We start from the raw sequence: 20,400 nt of genomic DNA on the forward strand, positions 1-20,400 counted from the left end.
TTAAATCGGACTTATTTGATTTAACAGGGGAATGCAACGATTTTAAGACGAAAATAATTTTGCATCTCGTCACTTTTACGTGTTTTATCGTGTCCCGGAGGATAGAGAAACCATCTCCTTCATTAAAAAAGGTCGCGATTCCGCTGCATATTCGCAAAGCAAAAGTCGAGTTCCCCCCCCCCCCCCCCCCCTGCAGCCGCGTGTGGCAGCCGAAGGAACTACAGCGAGAAGCTTACGTGACCTCGCTCTTCTCTAAGCTGCAGCATAATGCCCATTAATGTCAGCGGAGAGAGGGAGAGGAAGCGTCCTCCGAGAGAGCTCACGGGAAACTGACTATAGTGCAATTAAGTGCAAAATGTGCAAGCGAGCTGGAGAAGAATGACGAAAATAATCCCTGGAGAAGGGGAACAAGAGGGACAAAGGACAAACACAAATCTCCAAACAGAGCTAGGTGACTGGTGCGCGACCTAAGAAATCCGCCTCGCCATTTCCAGTGCAACGCTCTACCAACTGAGCTAAAGGAGTTGTACACCTCCTGTAGTGGGCGAGAGTTCCGACGTTGGGGAGATAAGTCAAGTCTCCCTGAGCTTCCGTACACTAAGAAATGCCAGTCTTCGGCGCTAATCCCGCATTTTGCTGGGCCTCACTTGCGACGTGTTCGTCCGTTCCCTGCGTCTCGTAGAGAGTTGTTACAGTGGGGGGCTCGTACAAAGTTTAGAGGGTTTTGGACCCTCCAAAACGCTCCCCCCCTCCCCCATCCCCAGCCTACGCCGTGTGCTCCCCCTTCTATGCAAACATCAGCTGATCTTCCAAAATCATATCTTTTTTTGTGCAGGAATGTTTGTTGACCAACAAACTTACCACTAAAATTCAAAAGTAATTTCTAATTTGAGTAGAAGTTACTCAGAAAAGCAGTTAAACTACAGTAACTTGAGCAGAGTAGTTGAACTACGCACAAGTCTGGCTGAGACTGGGGAAAAGAAAGCACTGTTAAAGGCAGTGCACGAGCTGAGCGGCACTCACACCGCGTCTAAAGACACTCGCGTGCTTTAGCGTTTAAAGTGCCATAGCCTTTTCTATACTCACAATGCCTGGCTCTTCGGCGGCGGAGCCACAGTGCGTCCGGTTGCAGATTTGGAGCGTGTGGATTTGGTAGCAGAGGGCATTTCTCAAGGAGCCTGTAGTCGGTGCACAGCTTTTGCAGCCGCGAGGACTCGATACATGATTTTCAAAACCGACGAGAAAAGAAGCGGTAGCGCGAGGAACGCCAGGAGCACGAGCGGACATTCTATCTCTCGGGAGCAGTATGTTTCGACGTCTCGCCGCAGCGGGGCGCTTGTTACGTGGCTCTCCTCTCACCTGTTATTTGCCGCTCTACCTTTTCCATTTGGGCGGCCGCGTCTTGTGGCGATCTGCCAGGTTTTTCAATATAGAGGAGGCTATGACAGTGCTTTCTTTACCCCGTGTCAGCTGAAACGCATTTCTAGCAAGCCAGCCCTGGTATGTTCATTACGTAGCACGCGTTAGTTCTGTTTATTATACGAAACTGTAGTGAAGGAGAATTGTATTTGCAATAAACTTGTTATTCCGTGTGTTTGACGAGGTAATGTTTTGAAATCTGAGGGTGAGTTCGGTGATTGTTGGAAATGAACCCCCTGTCTTCAGCTCAGTCCTTTAGCTCAGCGTGATCATTATTATATTTAGGTCGTGGTTATCAGCGCCATAACAGCGATAGCAGCCTTAGTGATAAAGCTGCAAGTATTTCTAAGAAAGACCATGGTGCACGACATAAAAAAGGGTGTCTGACATAAAGTTCTGTTTGAACTTTGTGAGAAAATAGCAACCCAGCTTTTCTTATTGAGCAAAAAAGAGTCTCTGCTAGAAGAATTAGTTTCATTTTCATAAGTGAAGCTGTTTAGTTTGTTTATTTCATTTCAGCTCAGGTACCGTCATAATGGTGTCCTGCAACAAAATATCGCTGAAAAAAACGTTTAGGATATAGACGCGAGATGAAGCAACGCTTCTTTGATTGTGGCGAGTTGGTGGTTGTTAAACAAAGCAGGCATATATTGAACATATAAAAGCGAGCTAATTATACAGGCTACGCAAAAAACTGAAAGTGTTATCGTTTTGTTTTTGGCCAGGTGGATGGGACACTGGATTGCGCTTGTTTGGTTCAAGTACGTTTTGGTAGGCCTATTATAACAAAATGTATCTGTGGAATGCTGACTGAAAGTAAACACTACATAAAGAATGCAAAAATTAAGCTCACACGAGCAGGGAGTGTGGTTTTACTAGGAATAGATTTTTAAAATGTTCTTGCTTATTTAAACACCCACTCAATGCCAATGGCAAAAAAGCTCGTACCTGAAGAGTTTTTTTGAAGAATACGCTAAAAAAAGGAAATACCGCCCTCACGGCCAGGTTTTCAAAATTTACTACCGTAAAAAAAATACAGCAACATGCAGCCTAGTGTATTGAAACAAGAATAAGAATTCAACGTTTATCTTTTAGTAAAAGTGGTTTTGCTTTGCAATTTACTATGAAAATGATTCCCTGTCTGCCCCTTTATGGTAAAATTATGCGGGTTGTCACTAATTCATTATATTGAGAGACGATCGTTATTCTTAATGTCACCCGATATTTCTTACCTCATGGGTCTTGAGAGTCTCCAGGAAAGCTTTGTTCGGAATCAAAGGATCAGTCATGACTGTTTTTGTCCCTAAAAGCACGAAAAACAGGGTCACTCCAAAACCCCCTGCGTTGGTGAAAGGAATCCAGCCAAGAAAAACATCCTCTTCAGTGAACATTCTAACAGAGCTGAAATTAAAAAAAAAAAAAGAAACATCAACAACCGCACGTATATGTAAGTTCAAGAACCATCAGAAACAGCTGCTTAAAAAATCCTGAAACTTTGGCTTTCCCAACTCGAATTTCACTTTTAAGCTCTATGTGCAAAATATTATATATCCTTAGGGTGATCCGGTCGGCAGCAGAGAGGACAAGACAGAACAAAACAAGAAAAGGGGATAGACCACGCAGAAAAACAATGGAGACCTTGCTTGTAATGGTCGTGCGTACCAATTCCCTGTCGTTGATATGGTTTGAATGTAAAAATTTTGTTGGATAAATATGCTCATAAAACGCGCAATAATTACATAAAGGAGCATACGAGCAAACAACGCACAAAAATACGGCACCCAGTTTCGTTTGACCTGCTTAGATCTTTAGACCGGTGGTTGTGACCAGCAGCTTGCCTTTAATCTAATAACGTGCGCATGTCTCCAAACGCTTACACATCGTGTCAGCGTTTGGAAGCTCATTGTAACACGTAAGCCGAACGCTGCGTCAAAAACAGGCCCAAATAATTCATATTTTACCCATGGGTTTAGCTCTCAACTTCGTCGCTAGGGGCGCGACGGTCCGATCTACTCACCAAAGGGGCTTCAGACTCCCCGTCTAAATCCGGAGGGGGGGGGGGGGGGGTGGAGGGTTTGAGGTCCTCCGAGACCCCCTGACTTTGAGCACCGAACAACACTTCACTGCCTATGGGCGCAATATGTTTGATTTCGAGAGAAAATACTTCAAAATACGCCTTCCCCATCGCTTCACAGCGTTATAAAATATTTCAAGCAGGGTGAAATTGACAATTACTATGGCTATTTTTAATATTTATATAGGTAATTATAGTTAGTTTCATACTTAGTATACAGTACGGTCAAAGACACTGGCGTCAGAGCGTGACTTCATCTGTGGTTTCGTTTGCGCGAGAACACGTGCGAATAATCTGGGACAACATTCCCCATGCTCGCGTCAGCAGCTCTGACAGCGTTTTGCGCTAGGTATGAAACAGAGTATAATCTCTATATGCCACTAAGCAATTGCATAAAATAAGCTAGCGCTCGATTATGTCAAAAGAAATATTTTAAAATAAGTCTGCTTGACGGAAAATATATATACAAAATCCGCGAGTTATTTTAAAACATGCCGGTGAGTTCACAAAATAAAGATGTTTAAAAAAGTCATTAAGATATTTTGCACGTAACTTGGTACAGATACTGTTTTTATTCGTGTCCTCAAACTTTCTTCCATAAAACCACCTTGACTGACTTGATGCGGCTTCGATAACGGACGCTTGCCCTGATCAAGTGGTTTTCGTTGATGGCCATAGCGTTTACGATGGCAGCCTTTAATGGCTCTGGTGTTGTGGGGTTGATTTCAGCTTGATGTTCTCTCTCTCGGTGATGCCCAAGACATAGCAGTCAAGAGGTTTTGCATCTGAAGAGTTAGGAGGCCACATGGACGTGGTCATAGAGGTTGTGAGCCAGCCAATCTTGGGTCGCGTGGGCCATGTGGCATAAAGCGGAGTCACTTCGAAAAATGTATGGCCTCTCCTCAGCCATCCCTTCTATCCCATGCTTTGTCAAAGTGTCCAGGGCCTCCATGTAGGCCTTTGAATTAAACCTCAAGCGCTGTTGAAAGAAGTGCGGTGGCACAGGATTCCGCGTCAAAATGTCGATCGAGACAAAATGTCCAACATGTTAGAAACTCGAATATTGGGCATTTCGTCTCAATGGACATTTCGCCTCTTCAGACATTTTGACCTGCAGGTTAGACATTTCGTATCGTTGGACATTTCGACTCTTTGGACATTTTGACCTGAGTGGAAATTTCGTCTCGTTCGACATTTTAACTTTTTGGACCTTTTAATCCGGTTGGAAATTTCGAATCAGTGAATGTTTTCACCCGATAGCCATTTCGACGTCTTTGAACATCCTGTATCGTTGGCCCACACTCTGACACTGCATAATGCTGAGACGGACGTCTTTGGAATTCCGAACGCTTACACACGCCCCGGGGTGTCGCTAAAACAGTAGTAGTCTGATGACTTGGGAAAATCTGACAAAGTTTTTTTTGGAGAAAAAAATATTTCTAATTGCAAAAAAAGAAAAGAAGAAGACTAACATATGTTGCGGACGCTGAAAGTCCACTAAAATGTAACCCTAGCTGTTGGAAGAAAATGCCAAATTCCAGATTAGTGCTCTGGTTATAAGGTTGAGGGTGATTTTTTTTCAATTAACAATTGGGGTTTGTTTTCGGTTACGGATGCTTTTAATCTTCAAGTATTCGCGGGCTCTGTCGACCACCATTTCAGCACTGAAAATGTCTAAGCCTTGCCTAAGATGAATCAGACTGCGTTATACTCTGAAAAACTGGGTTCCTTGCTCCAGCCGCTGGAGTTATATACTGAAGGGGTTGATGCTGACCGCAATATTTACCTTATTTTTGCGATGCTTAAACAGGGTGTCCTTCATTGACCTGCAAATCAGGAAACACCTAAGGCTATATAATTAAACGTGATGAATAACTGCAGCAAACGCAATAATAGATTTTGTAATTAGAATAAGGTGATCGAAGCTAAGATGAAATAGCGCTTACTAAAACTTTAGATTAGCTAGTTTGTTCATAACCAAAAGGAATGAAAAAAAAAAAACGCAAAAAGACACGATCGAAAAAAAAAGTGTTATTTGTCGTCTCCTTTGTCTGTATCTTTTTGAATGTTTTCGTTGTAATCTCTAAATGTTATCTTATATTGAGCCAATTTTAATATTTAAAAACCAAGGAGGGTGCTCCGTGTCCAGGTCCACGAGGTTGACAGGTGGACGTTTGCGGCAGTATCGTTTTAAACGAGACGCAAGACGAAATAGCTGATTGCACGTGCAATCGTCATCGCCTTATTTTAGTCGTCCACTCCGAATCTTTCCCCCGGATAGGGCGAGAACATGTATACGCAGTGTGTACGAAGACACGCAGCATGCTTCAGATTCGGCATCGCATACTTTGTTCGCTGCCATCCTAGCTCCCTTCCCTCGATAGAGGGGGCATATGACTGCACCATCGTTAGAATTAAAGAAGTGACATTAGTCAGAAGGCCTGGGACAGGGGTCGGCGCATTCTGTGCCTCCTGCAGTTTTTCGCGCGTGGCTATTTTATATCTGACTCGATCATTATGATATAAGCAAGATTAGACAAGGCTGCAAGAGCTTTCAGAATAAGGAGTTTTATCGTATGCCATACAGTGTGTATACAGCATGTAACGAATTAAAAATGACACGTGGTTCATTACAAGTCTGTTTATTCCACGTTTGCAAAAATAGTGTTGCCTTTTCAAGCGCCGTTAGTCAGCTCAATGTGAGATTGGGAGCGCACCATTGCTGGCAACTCTGTCGATGTAATTACGGACGTCAACAAATCAGGGCTGGTGAGAGCTGATGACAGATGTAAAGACGTCCATTTCCTAGTGCAGTCTGCTGTTCCTGGTTTGGATGAAGTGGGATTGCGGACAAGCCAAGGCCAGAGGGTTAAGCAGTGGCGCTTGAATCCTGTTTTGCGCTGCATGCTGAGCCGACTTCAGGAATTGCAGAAACTGGGCCAGGTCGGGATGGTTGCTCGGCAGTTGGCTATGCGGACCGTTGTGCCAGCCCTCGACGTTGCTGGTTCTCCTGACACCTCGGTTACCGAATTGCCCCCAAATGTCCTTGAGCAGGCTGTTGGTAAGCCAGAGCCCTCTGAAGTACCTCTCGAATTGGTCCACACTCTAAAACAAAGTATGTGAATCTTCTTTCCCGCCAGCACTCGGAGTGCCAATCACCGCAACTTACGGAGGCAACTCAGCGAATGACGATGCCGAAACATATGTTTAGACCAAAAAACGCAGTCTGGGTTGGGACATTAAGTAATGCAAGCGTGACGTTTTGCATTGCTTAATGTCACAACTCAGAGTGCGTTTTTTGGTCTAAACATATGTTTCGGCATCGTCATTCAAGGAGTCGCCTCCATAAGTTGCGGTGATTGGCTCTCCGAGTGTTGTGCGGGAAGGTAGACGCACATACTTTTTTTTAGAGTGCAGGCGTGCAGCGTTCAGCGGCTGAATGCTCGGCTTGTCTGAGAGCAAGTCGCTAGCAAATTCCATACGGGAGGCGTCCGAAACTAAGGGAAGGTGCCTCACTCTTGTGAACCATGCGTGGACCGCAGGGTTATCCCTGCAGAGTGTCTTGAGGTCCAGCTCGTCTCGCCTTGCGTAAAAACAGCCTATGCTAAATGGAAGGCGCACCCTCGGATCTGTTGTGATGCAAAAAGCGTAGTTGTATTAAGCTTGTAAATAAGCCAAAGGTCACGTCCCGTTTTTGTATACCAACTTAAGAAAGTCATATTTTCATCTACCCAACTCGAGAGTAAAGCATGATTGTACTAGAGAATTAATGACGCATTGTCATAAATATGCATTTTACTTTTGCGTGTGGGCGCTCGTCACTTGCTATTTCAAAAGGCTCATTTTAGAGAATCCAAGGAGCATGATGAATTGTTTTTGCGAATCATTGATTTTTTAAAGGGATCTGCATGCTACTCCACGTCTAAAGAGCAACGGCAAGTGCTCAATGCTTCGATAAGTGGCAGGTCTACATTTCTCAAGTTCACGCAATGCATCCCCACAAAACAAAAGAATTAGGAGTGTGCCCCGCTTTATGAAGACGTGAATGATTCACCTGGGGCCGTGCTTAAGATGTCCTCAACACGTTGATTGCAGCTTGAATTGCTGCGAGGTCGTAATCGAACACTCACGTAGCCATCTTTGATAATGTTCCGATATGTCCGAATCGTCGCTCCATTGGCGCCTGCAGGCACCGAAACACGCCTTCATACACTCGTAGTAATAAGGGGTGCATAGGGGTACAATCCTTGTACCATACGTAACACCCCAAACCTACATTTGGAGGTTAAGTCCACTTGACGTCGAGCTGGCGATACCAACCTTTACGAGTGGTTTCATAGCTGTTGGATATAACGTACTAAATAGCTAATGTGCGTATCAAAGACTAGAAAACAAAAGCACTGAAGTTTTGCAGCAGGGCCAATAAAACGTTGATTGTCTTACTGTAGCTTTTAATGCGTACATCAGGTATTTCAATAAGTTGTATCTGTCGACTATGAACCGCTTTTGAAAGTTGGTATCATCGGTCCAACGTTTGTGGATCGAGTGCCAAATTGTTGTTTTGGGGTGTTACATATGGGACAAGGAGTCTGCCCCTCTACATCCCCTATTTCCTTGGGCGTTATGCTTGCACATCACAGGCTTGCATCAGTGAGTAAAGCACAGGGTGTGCTTCTTCTTTGATGAAGGTGTGGAGGTGTAGAGCTGTCCTTGCTGGTGAAACTCGGGGGGCGGGGGGGGGGGGGGGGGGTTGTGCTTGTAGTTCCCGTCGCCCAGAACTTGTGCTTCGCCCACGAGGGCATCGAGGTCCTTCTCGGCGTAGAAGACCAGTGTCCGCCGGCCTTCAGTCTTGTCTTCCAGTTGAAAAAGCACTTGCGAATCCGTAGTGACACGGCGCTCAGGTAGAATGGCTTCAAGAGTGTTTCCTTTCAACGCTGCGTGGTGTCTATTCCGTGGAAAGCACCGTCGCTTGGTAGAAAATCCGTAGTGAGTTGTGCTTAAATTTCCCCTCGAACGGTGTCGCCATAATCGGCAAACCTTTCAGGAATAGAGGAGACGGCTTCGTCAAATGCTTCTCTCGGTCTTTTTTGGCTGCTGCGGACATTGGTTCGTACCCCATACATGAAGCGTTTTGAAAGAACGGTAAAAGCATTCAAGTCTCCAGACGGGTTGCACCTGTAGGATGTCGACGGCCGATCTGGATCGGTGGCCAGTACGCCGTTCCTTAGTGTCAGGTGAGCCACTGAGCACCTCTCAGTTGATCCGACTTGCTGACTCAGGCAGTGGCAACCGACACACCTATAGTAAACTGTGCTGGAATCTTTTGGATGTGTTGACTTGTAAGAAAATTCGAGAACAGCGTCGTCCATCGCTTACTTCGATGCTGCATCACAGGTCGACTTAAAAAAGCCGGGCCGAATGTCGACACGAAATCAGTCGATGAAGGCTGATCTGCTGTCGTCGCAGTAGTCCTTTCGTTAAATCTGCAGATAATATTAAGAATATATCACATTAAAAGTATTATTGTACTATTCGAAAACTAATTATTCAGGTAGAACTCAAGTAAACATTTCATTAATCCACAAGACATAATTAATACCCTTCTTCTGTTTCACGAGCGCCTAGGTAACTGATAATCTCCGAGTGTATACATTTAGTTGGTAAAAGAAGTTTTTTTAAGCAAACAATTTTTCCACTCACCAGTTCCAAGAAGAACGTGTTGAATCAAGAAGCTGGGTCAACTTGTTTCTTGAGGTAGCGAGACTCGAGATCTTGTTCGGAACAGTTTATTCTTTGTATAACGCAGACGTGCGCAAAAATGAGGCCGACCGTGCGCGAACCAGGTTGAATCTGGTCGTACCGACAAGCGCCTTTTGTGCTAAACGGGGTCACCGGCCGATTGGATCTAGTGGGGCGAAATCCTCGGAAGAAAATTGTGCCTCCACTGACCTTGGCCGACAAAAGAATTTAGCGCCTTTAGTGTTAATCTGGGTCCCCGAAGCCACTACGGAGGGGAGTGGACAGTCACTCAACTAAGATTGAGCACTTTGACGTGGCCATTTTGACCACTTTTGGACATTTTGTCTTCATGAACATTTTGAGTCGATGAACATTTTGACCCGATTCCACATTTCGTCTCGACGGACATTTCGACTGGATGGATATTTTGACCCGATTGGACATTTAGTCAAAATGTGAACATTTTGACTCGATGGACATTTTGTCTCGATGGACATTTTGACCTGGAATCCATAGGGACCTAATCGGGGCTCGCACAAATTCACCTGTCAATCCTCCTGTTGACCTTTTGGTTCTAATAAAAGTTATTTTTGAAAAAAAAATCCGGTTTTTAGGATGCTTGAGCTGGCTCAACAAGCATGTGGACTGGATGACACGGTGTTTCTGTTTTTTGTAGGGCATAAACTGCCCTCTTTTTATCACGTAGGACCGAATCTAAAGCGCTCATGCACCACAAGCCCGATACTGTAATCGGCCACATAGAGCTGCTTAATAATAGCTTTCATTGATTTGCTGGTGTCGTTGTTCAAAATGTTCTGCACCTACATGTTCTATTAAACTCAGCCGTCCTCGCAACGTCTGACCGCTTGGAATGTTTTTTTCTTCTTTTTGACTGGCCACAGGTAAAACGTCCTGTTCAGAAACCGTAAGCTGATTTTTGATCTTGAAAACAAATAACTTTGACAAATTCAAGAAGGTGGCTCTATCCAAATCACTGTGGTGGGCGGCTAATGCAACCAGGTTCGCATTCCCTATCATTCTGTCTGTCAGACTGCAAGCTGCCGTTTTAAATTGTTACACTAGATAAATAAACGTAGATGCAGTCGAAGGAAGTGAAGCATCTAGAAATATTTGTAGTCAGAGTATGAAAAGCTTCGCACCTTGAAATTTTCTTCTCACATACTTCGCGCACCCTGTAGATCAGAGGTCGGCACCTATTGCAGCGGCTGGCCGAATCGTCACGAAGCAGACACGGAAGTGGGCAGACGCCACTTTACGAAGGAGGGAAGGAGGGGGCAGGCGAAAAAAAGGCAAAAAGGTAGTGAAGGCGTCCTCCGCCCAAGTTGGGGATGCCTGACAATGCCAATTGGAAGTGCTCCTTGTTCCTGTCTAAACCCATTTAAGGTCAAAACTGCCGCGTGGATCTTGAGTCTGTATGAGGAAGCGGCAGGGGCAATGCTTTTCTGGTGTCGTGCTGGGGGCTGCATGAAACTGCCGCACGGGCCGCATGCGGCAGGTGGGCCGCAGGTTGCCGATCCCTGTTGCAGAATTTAGTGTTTCCCGAGACTCGAAAAACTATATAATCTTAATTTTTTTGCTTCCGTACATAGGTAAAGAAACAAACATAAAACGGTGCCAGTGTGACATAATGTAACTAGTGTCTTCTAAGAACGGCTGAATTTCCAACATTTTGATCAGCGCGTACCTGAATGTGTGAAACGCGGCACAGTACGCCTTGTGCGAAACTTCCACACCCTTCGGGGGACCCTCTAATCCTGATGTATACTCTATTGTGACGACCTCTTCCTCGTTGTTAGTAGGTGCATGGGGCGTGAATGAGGCGTCTGAAAGTTCTTGAAACTGGAGAACATTGACGAAACCTGGCGAGTTTCCCACGGAGAACAATGCCTGCGAATCAAAGGATTTTTTTTTCTTGTATTAGTTGTGTTGGTTGCACGGTGGAAGAAAATAATTGAAGCATGTGGGTGACACTACAATAGAGATATAAAGCGTCAAAATAGCGAAAGTACCTTGCTTTTTGAATGAAAAGGAATTAAACTTTCTAAAGGTATACGACAGACAGATGTGCATAATAAGGTTTTTTTATGTTAAAATGTATGCCCGTAACTGGTAATTTGTCCAATCTACGCCACCTTGAATAATGGAAGTCCGGGCACTGGAACTTTGACGTATTCACAGTGAGGTCATACGCAGGCTCAGACTGATCATGAGTGCTGCGTCATGTACAACAGGGCTTTATGTACAATTACCTAATGCGTCGAGGAACGCGTCCGGCCAGGGCCCAAATGTTGAGTTGATATCATCCGGGTATGATGACGTTACCGAGAGGTAGAAGAGGCTGTTTACATTCTTTGATTATTTTATGGGGTGCTGGTTCCGTGAAGCAGTTGCCGTCAACTCCTTGATTGGTTCTCTTATTAGAAGACAGTTCGAAACATATATCCCTTTATCTTAGAAAACAACAAACAATAACACTAATTACCTGGTCTGCACTCTCACGTTAAAAAAAACTACGATGTATATAAAGTAAAACTGACATTCCTCAATTCTTTTTATATTTTTGCCGGGCAATTTAATATGAAGTCAGCCGATTACCCAATCAATATTTTTCTGCTGAGTCAAATATATGTTTAATAAAGCAAAAAAAAAAAAAAAAAAAACCCGCTCGAAACCAAAGTTGAATTACGAACTCGGAGGATTATGGCCGGAAGTCAGATGGCTGCACCCGACAACTTTTTTTTTCTCCGCTTCTCCGGCGAGTGACGCAGACGTCGAAGAATTTGCGTGCACCGTTTGTCGTGCAATTACTTCGTACTTCTATCCCCGTCCGCTCAATGTTCTGCGCTTAAATGTCGACTGGCCTCTACCACAAACGACAGTTCCGATGTAGAGGCCGCACATCCGTCGCTACGTTGGTTCGTCGTGTGCCGCCATCGTGTCTTGTAGCCCGTGGTACGTCGTCATGTTGAGAATGACGTGTACATGTACTTTCTGTGATCTGTACAACATTTTTTCTTGCGATCAACGTGTTCGCAGCTTTTTGAAAGCCACAAAAAAGTGGTTCATATTTGTTTTAAATATTGAATGTTTGTTTTAGTCGATCTACGATTTTGAATATATTTAGGAGGTATAGCTTGAACACCACGGGACCATAGAAAAGGGAGTTTAGCGTGACTAAAACCGGCCAGATTTCGACCGGCTGGTTTTAGCGAAATTATAAACAACGGATTTTTATTTGCAAACTATGTTCTCCATATTGTGACTCTTAAAGGACATGTTCAAATAAAAACCTCGGCGAGCATAAATACCTTTCCTGTATCACTTTAACTGGTGGGACATAGTGGCAAACGTTCTCTTTTTCTAGCGTGGATGAAGAAACACCCTAAATATAATATTTTATTCTAGAAAATAAAAGTATAAGAAAAAAAGATTTTATAGACTGATTAAACCTCAACCCGATAAAAAGATCATAATATCTCACCTTAATGTTTGATGGCATTGCCACCTTGGCAGCATTTGGTGCGTTTTCTTGATCAGTTAGTAGGAAAGTGCACTGGCAGTCTTCAATCGTGTACAGCAATTCCCCTGAAAGAGTGATTTCACAATCAGTCCTCTTTTTTTAAATGCCGCGATTAGAATTCTCTATTGAGACCGAGGCGTTGAGGGCACTCACTTGCCACGTAGGCCGTCTTTGCCATGACAAGCGTACCGCCCGCGAACACAACGCCGAAGGCTGCTGCTACAGTTTCAACCGCGTTGCCAACATACGCACAGACATTGGAGCCCGGTTTTACACCGTGTTGTTGATAACCAACCGCATATTTACGTATCTTTTCCAAGAGCTGAGATCCGGTCAATGTTTGATGGGTGTCAACCTAGAAGAAAAAAAGAAAAAAAAAAAGGAATTGTTTTGAGAAAAAAGGGCTTTCGATCGGTCTCATGGTGCTAAAGCAAAACTATTTTTTGAACTTCGCCTCGGTTTTGTGCAATACGCTCCGCTACGTGCGTGCCGCTATGGCGCGAAACGTTTCTCGCGCCATCAGTGCCTCTCTTCGTCGGTTTAAGAACTAGTGGTATGTTCCCAAGCGAAAATGGCGGCCTATGGGAGAGCGGGACTGGCCATGCGGCGCACTTTTGCGACTTAACAGAATAAATGAGACTGTAATATGCAGGGTCTTTTGTTAACTGCGTCAAGTTTCGAAACGAAAAAGGTTGCTTAGAGACAATTTTCATTTTAGGATTTGCTTACCCGACTCGGCGACCATTAAAAACAAGACTATTTCTGCAATTAGGCGGCAAAGAACGGAGTTATTTAAAGTAAGTTTAATTAATGACTTCATAGGGTCAATAATAAAAACATCGCCCTCTATTGACCAAGCATTGGCCACTGGGTGGTCACTGTCTGGCCACTGGCCAAAGGACCATTGCCAGCCATTGGTCAATGATTGGCCAATGGCTGGCGATCTGTGCTGCTTGGAGATCTTTTGCGGTTCCGAAACTCATGTTCAACCTACAGACTCTGTGCTCCTACCGCTAGCTGTAATAAACAAGTCAGCATTTCGACGGCACCAGCCAAAATATTAGCTTCCTCATACCGAAAGTGAGTGAGTGAAAGCGTTTTATTGAGGCCGGGAACAGTGGAGAGGGGGGAGGGGAGAGCTCCAGTGGCCACGCGGCCTGAACACAGACACACTCAAGGAGGTTATAAGTACTTGGAGGGAGCACGTTGCAATATTGGTGAAGCCTAGTCATAAAAAGTTCAAACGATTTTGTGCCCTGCGTGACCGCAGATCTGTCTGGCGATTTGTGCACGTGACAAGTCACGTGCGAGATGCATGGTTGATTGTAGGAGGATTCCTTGCACGCTTGAGCGCGCTCTGTCCGGTAGGTTTTATCAGATCTAAGGCTAGACGAAGGCTAGCTAAAGTCACGTGATGTGGTGAGAGTAAGGAGGAAAATGAGAAAGAGGCGAGGCGTCAAGGGAGCATGGCTTATAGAGGCTACGCGGCTGACGTCATGCCCTCTCCTACCCTTCTATTCTCCATGGACACACTATGGTGGGCTCACGTGTAGTCGTCCAGCCTGGCATCGAAAATGAAGTCAAGTAGGCGGTTTAGGAAGTCCAGTTGTTTTTTTGGAGGGCCGCGGGATATGTCTAGTCGTCCAGGGTGTTTTTGTCTGGAAGAACGTGCTTCCTTCTGATGTCTTGATGGTAGGGGGATGTCCAGAGGACGTGTGGGCCGTCCGCTTTTTCGTGAAATGTGCATCTAGTGCGTTCGCCAGTCTTCCGGCCCTTGCCCCATTTGGCTAAGTGGGCTGGGGTGCAGAGGACGTCGACTTTGATATTAGTAGAACACGCTTACGCCGACCGATGCCCGGGGAAGGGGGGAGGCTGTCGGGGTGGAATCATTTCCCACAACTTTAGTTTGCAGTCCTTCTGAATCCGGAGGCGTTCCTCCTCCGGGTCGTTGTCTTGCGGGTCCTGGGACGTATCTTGCTGATTGCAGGAAGCCATGTACCCGTGGTCTTTTGATTGGAGTGAAAAATCAACCATCTGGGCCAAGAGGCAAGGGCGGAGCGTCGACAGGAGGACAGGTCGTGAGCGTCTTCGTTTTCCTTGATTGGGGCGTGGATCGAAAGAACTTTCGTTTCTGTGCCCTAGTGAAAAAGGCTCAAAACGAGTCTCTCGATGCGCTTCGCCTTGCGGCTCGGGCTGTGGGCTTTCTTGCACTGATTTAGTGCATCTTGCGAGTCTTCAAAGACCTGCAGTTCGCAAAGGCGAAGGTCGGTGTGTTCGTGAAGAAGGGTCTCGACTGGCAGGGTGATGGCTTCAAGTTACCCTCCCTTGATTTTGGTTCTGGATCGGCGCTCACGGGACGTGGAGATGTACATCCTCTGGGACGACGACCGCGGTGGAGCACGGAGGCCCCGTAGGACCGTAGTCCTCTGCAGCGTCCGTGTAGGCGACCAGTCTGGTGTGCAGCGGGTGCTTCTAGGTTCCGACCATTTTCTCGTGGGCTGTGGTGAGCCTAGCGAGGGTTTACAAATTTTTCTTTCGAAAAAGGGGTTGATGTTTGTGATCCCTGTCAGGTCTTCCTAGTGTGGGAGGTCCGGCTGCAGCGGCGGCAGGTCCAGCTTGGGGTCGAGGAGGAGCATGAGGATGTCCCGGCATTGTTGAGAATGCTGCAGACATTCATGGTAGGCCAGTTTCCCAGCCGAGACTTATTTCTCACAGGGAGTTCATTTGGGCTTGCTCCCGAAGCTTCCCGATTTGGGTGAACTTCGGGAGACCGGTGAACGCACTCATAGCCTGATGGTTGAGAGTTTCAAGCTTGCGCCCATCTGTTTTGGTTAGCTCGTAGTGACCCGCTCCGTAGCAGACGCTGGACACGATCAGACTAACGGGTGTTTTCTCAAAGACCCGTTAGTTACTAATGCTTTTCTTGATTTCTCTACATCGCCTAACACTAAATGATTTATTTTTTGCCAATTAAAACTTTACTTTTGTAAGGCATATCAGGCTACTTTTGATTTCTTCAAAAGTACCACTAAAGTAACGGCGCACGATGTCACCAATATTTTTGTGACTTGATAATAGACGAGGAGTTACGTTCTTAGTGCAGCGCAGCATTATGTACTGATCGACCACGCATGTTTCCTCATCAATGTCACGTAGGCAGACGCTGGAAACCATTTTTTTAACATTGCGGTGTTTATATCGGTGCAACGCACTAGGTACATATTTCAAATCCTCTCATTGCACAATAATCGGAAGTGTAATAAAAGCCATATGAAATCAAAAAGTCTTGCATTACCAAGACAACAGGAAAGAATTCGATCGTTATATCATTGCAATTATACGTTTCCTAATCACACTGCACTAAATGTATATAAAGCCGTACTCACAAGAATTATCTTGTTTGAAAATTTCTTCAATCGCTGCTCTATAAATTGGGAAACGTAGCTGTCTCCAACGTCGAAATCCGGGAGGGATGAGTGTATGACTCGGTCCATTATCCTTGCGGTCATTTTTTTTTTTTTTGCGTGGTTATTTCTAAAGGTGTAAAAGTGACATATAAATACACACTCCTTAAAAAAAATAAAACATGATTAAGAGTAGAACATTATTGACTCTGTGTTTCATTAAGACGCGAAAGCGATGATTTCACAGGAGCTCTTCTTAAATTGTTACTGTGTCAGAAAGACGTAATCACCATGGTCATAATTGTTAATTCACGAAATTGTTATTTCTGGTTATTAAAAATATATAAATTTATGCGCACCAAAATTTTTAATACAATGAGAAATTGCGGTTAAGGAGTGGGGTTCTGTTAAGAAAATGGAGATTTTTACCGACACATACGGAAGAGCACAGACGAACGTACTCCACCCTGGTTCTGAGCACCTTCTTCACCAGTGTGAAGCACACCGCCACACCAGTCGTGCCCGTCGTAAGTGGGACACATCTGTCCGATGCGCACAGATGCGCAGCGTTCATATGGGGGAGCTACGCGTACGGCGATAGTCACGTCATCAACAATAGTTGCGGATGTACTTCTAATAAAACCCGCGAGTGCTTTAACGATAAGCCTAATGCGCACAATATATGACATGGAATATTTTTATGCGTGCCAAGTGCTCATTTTCACTTGTGTACGGGCCTTTTTATCTGTCTAGTCTCAGGTGAGAGCCGTAGCAGTAAACTAAAAGAGCACTCTCAGGGTGACTTTGAACAGAACCTTGACGCATAACACCATCTGTAGAGCGAGGCTAACAATTTCATCTCGCGGTCTACACCAAACTTGTTGCTTCCAATACCACGCGTCCACCTTAAATTTGACTGTTTGGTTACCAACAGAGGAGCGAGTCACTTGCATCCAATTATTGCTTCCCAGCCAATGCGGTGGCGGTAGCATCGGGTAAAAATTCTGTAGAGCAAAGCATCAAGCCTTAACATAATAAATTAGGCCCTGCGATTCTTAAGTTGTCTGTGACTAGGAGTAGGTTACGTGTGCGTTTTCTTGCCCGCACAGAACGCAGACAGCAACTATTTTGGCTATCCGAGTCCGGGGAGACTCTCTGCAAATGGCCTGGTTGGAATAACGTTTCTACGCGTTTTTATACGTCCATTAATGTAACCGCGGAGTGTAAGTAACGTCCATCTCCACCCCAGTGACGTCACTGCGAACCAGCTCCTCCTCTCGGACCAATGTCCAATATTTAAGACAAAGCCAACGGGTCAATAAAGATTCGCTGGAGCGCAGTACACAGTCGTCTGTAGAGCGTCCTATTTTGAGCTCCGCGTTCGTGGTACCGTCCACGCCACGCAGCAACGCCGTTTCAAGCCGCGTTGATAGCACGCCGCGCACGGAGTCACGCCTTCACCGAAATCCCACTTTAGCAGTATCCAGTTTCTACGCGTAATGTTGGTTGGTTTTAGGAACTTCCACCGAGGTTACCCACTTGGCTTCACGGATCACCGAGCACTGGTGGCGTCCATCAGTGGTATCCCCGACGCAAACCAAAACGGCTATGCGAATTAACCACGTCGGACCTCCGTCCCCAGCTACGTGACGGCTCCGTCCCACCCGCCTTGCGCGACCGTGCTTCAGCTATCGCTTTCGCTTCTTCCCACATTGTAGGCGAAAATGCGACTTTTATTGCATAAAACAGTGAAACTAATTTAAGTTTTGAGTTTAATGCACTTCTTGTGCAGCCGCGCTAGATACTGACAGAACTTTTTCTGAACTTTTTGTGCTTACCCTCCGAGACATGGACCACTCCAATTTTTTTTTATGAATTTGAGGCGGCAGGAGGGTGGCGGTGATTCAGGATAGTACGTAATCACAACCCTCTTTTTTTTCTGGTTGTTTTGTTTATTAAATCTTTAATTGCATACTTAATTTTATTTTTCCGAACTAGAACCTTACACGTCGTTCGCACTAGTGGAAGACACCCTTGTCGCCTACTGAATTTGCTCACCGGCGAAAAAGCGGGCGATTTGTTGCCCTCTGCCATTGCTGCTCGCGTCCGGTCTTGTCCGGATCCGAGGAAATCTCACGCTGCAGTCTCGCAACGTTTCGGCACTCTAAAAGTTATGAAGCGTCTGCGTTTCTCCTTGAAGCGCTTGGGAGAGCCGATTTCTCTTATCTACGGAGCGAACTCGGCAAGCGACCAGGCTGAGAGTGTGTTCAGACCTAAAAATACAGTCTCCGCTCTCGCACTGACCACAACGCTTCGTCGTGCTCAGTGTCTGAGCGCGGACTGATTCTAAGCTCTCGACATATTGCCAGCCCCCTTCGTAGGTTGCAGCGTTGGATATACCAGTTAGTGTTGTGGGAGGACTAGACGCTACAGATTGCTTAGTGTGGAGGACAGGGTACTTACCCTTTGCACGTGTCGTTTCTCGGTTTTTCTGGCTCGTATACCTGCTTCTACACCCTCGAAATACGACTGCAGAACGCCGGCGCAATGAAATGCAGGTACGGTGATCTGCAAAGCGCTCTGTGTCGCCGGAGCGAAAGCAACAGGTGTGCGACAACAACCTCTAGCCGTAAGGCGTAAAAAAAAAAAAAAATGTTTCACAGGCTCTGTTTTTTTTATCGACGCATAAAAGTAATACACGTGTAGCTTTTTATTTTGTTGTGAAACCAGTTTATTACAAGGAAAATTCAGTGCGTGTCCATATGGCCGACCACGACTTTTTAAATCATGAGATGCTACAAACGTATGATACTTCAATCCTCCTTTCCCGCTAAATTTAGGAAACGCGTTTTTCATTACTTGCAAATTAAAGAAATGCGTTGCCGACTTTCGTTTCCTCAAAACAAAAGGAACGTTTTACCGTTACCGTTCAAAAGTAACGCACGTTAGTTTGGCGTTATTTTGTTTTAAATTATGAATTGACACCTTTCATTTTTTTACATTATAGGTCAGCCTAAGCGCCATATTTATAGGAACATTACGTCCATCCAGAAACTGAACAAAATTACCTTATCTTCTATATGGTTTGATGTAAATACAAACAAACGCAAAAAAAAAATATATACAGGGTGATTTTTTATTCTTTCAGACTTGTAAAAAAAAAAAAAAAAATGAAAGACGTTTACAATGCTCTTAACTCCGAATAGACTACTTCCATAAACCCCTGCATGAAACACGGCGCACGTTGCACTCTTGGAACTTGTTGGCCAGGGAGGAGAGTAACATAGTTTCGGTTTCGATCGTCACGTCGACAAGAGATATACACGGAGTGTATGTCATGCTTTCTGGTCACGAGAGTGTCATTTTTAGTCTCTAAACTAACCTAAATGGCCAGACCCCGAAGCTTTAGCACAGGCCCAAGACGTATAGCTCGTCTTAACACGTGCTTGTCGTATTTTTGTACTTGAGCTTTTCTGTTAGCGTTTCGAGGTATGTGAGTGAGCCAGTGCTTGGAATCTTGACGCTGCGAAGCTCGGGAATTTTACTCGTGTACGAGTCAACAAGCTGTAACAACTAATAAGTGTCCGTACGTCGCGCTCGCACCTTTACATTAGTGTTGCTGGTCAGGAAGTTTGTTATTTGTTTTGTGCGTCCATAGACGAAATATAACTCTTTGCAATTACTGTTTCTCTTAATACGCCTGAGTATGCCAGGTGAAACTCGGAGGCGCCATTGAAAAGCTCAAATTGAAAACACTTCTTATCCCCTATCTGTACTGACCAGCGGCACTACACGAAGCGAAGTTCCCACCCGCTTGTATTCCAGTAATAACCATCATCGCGTATGGGCATAAAGTTATCCTTCCAGTCAGGTAGGCACATTCGCACATACAAGCCGTTTTAAAGAAGCAAAAGTCGAGCACTTGTGTGAAGAATGTGGCACCGTTCGTCGGAAGTGCGCCAGACGGGCATGAACACCTATGCGGTGCGACAAACGAACGAAATTATTCAGAGTGCATTTGACGTTTGCCAATGGCCATAATATTTGCTACCTGTTTGCTTTCTTTCTGACTGAGCATGCCGAGATAATTTCAGACCCACCGTTAGCGAAGATAGGGGCGCTTGTTAGGGCCTCCTTCGTTTGCGAAAACTTAGTCTCCTATCAGCATAAAATTGGAGTGGGATATATATGATGACACCGGGAAGACATAATAGTAACTTTTG

General features: G+C 45.1%; 1 protein-coding gene across 1 annotated transcript in view; it reads right to left on the reverse strand.

Annotated features, from left to right (window-relative positions):
- LOC8042169 (4-coumarate--CoA ligase 1-like) overlaps positions 1–16,282 on the reverse strand; it is a 39,802-nt gene extending 23,520 nt beyond the window's left edge. The window contains exons 1-5 of the mRNA XM_040215785.3: positions 16,160–16,282; positions 12,927–13,128; positions 12,735–12,838; positions 10,938–11,140; positions 2,652–2,820 (exon numbers count right to left, since the gene is read on the reverse strand). Of these exons, the coding sequence (XP_040071719.1) occupies positions 2,652–2,820; positions 10,938–11,140; positions 12,735–12,838; positions 12,927–13,128; positions 16,160–16,282 (801 nt within the window). The remainder of the gene's footprint in view (positions 1–2,651; positions 2,821–10,937; positions 11,141–12,734; positions 12,839–12,926; positions 13,129–16,159) is intronic.
- Positions 16,283–20,400: the final 4,118 nt, after the last annotated feature.

This window comes from Ixodes scapularis, unplaced genomic scaffold (genome assembly GCF_016920785.2).
Source record: "Ixodes scapularis isolate PalLabHiFi unplaced genomic scaffold, ASM1692078v2 PGA_scaffold5__190_contigs__length_132052651, whole genome shotgun sequence".
Lineage (NCBI taxonomy): Eukaryota > Metazoa > Arthropoda > Arachnida > Ixodida > Ixodidae > Ixodes > Ixodes scapularis.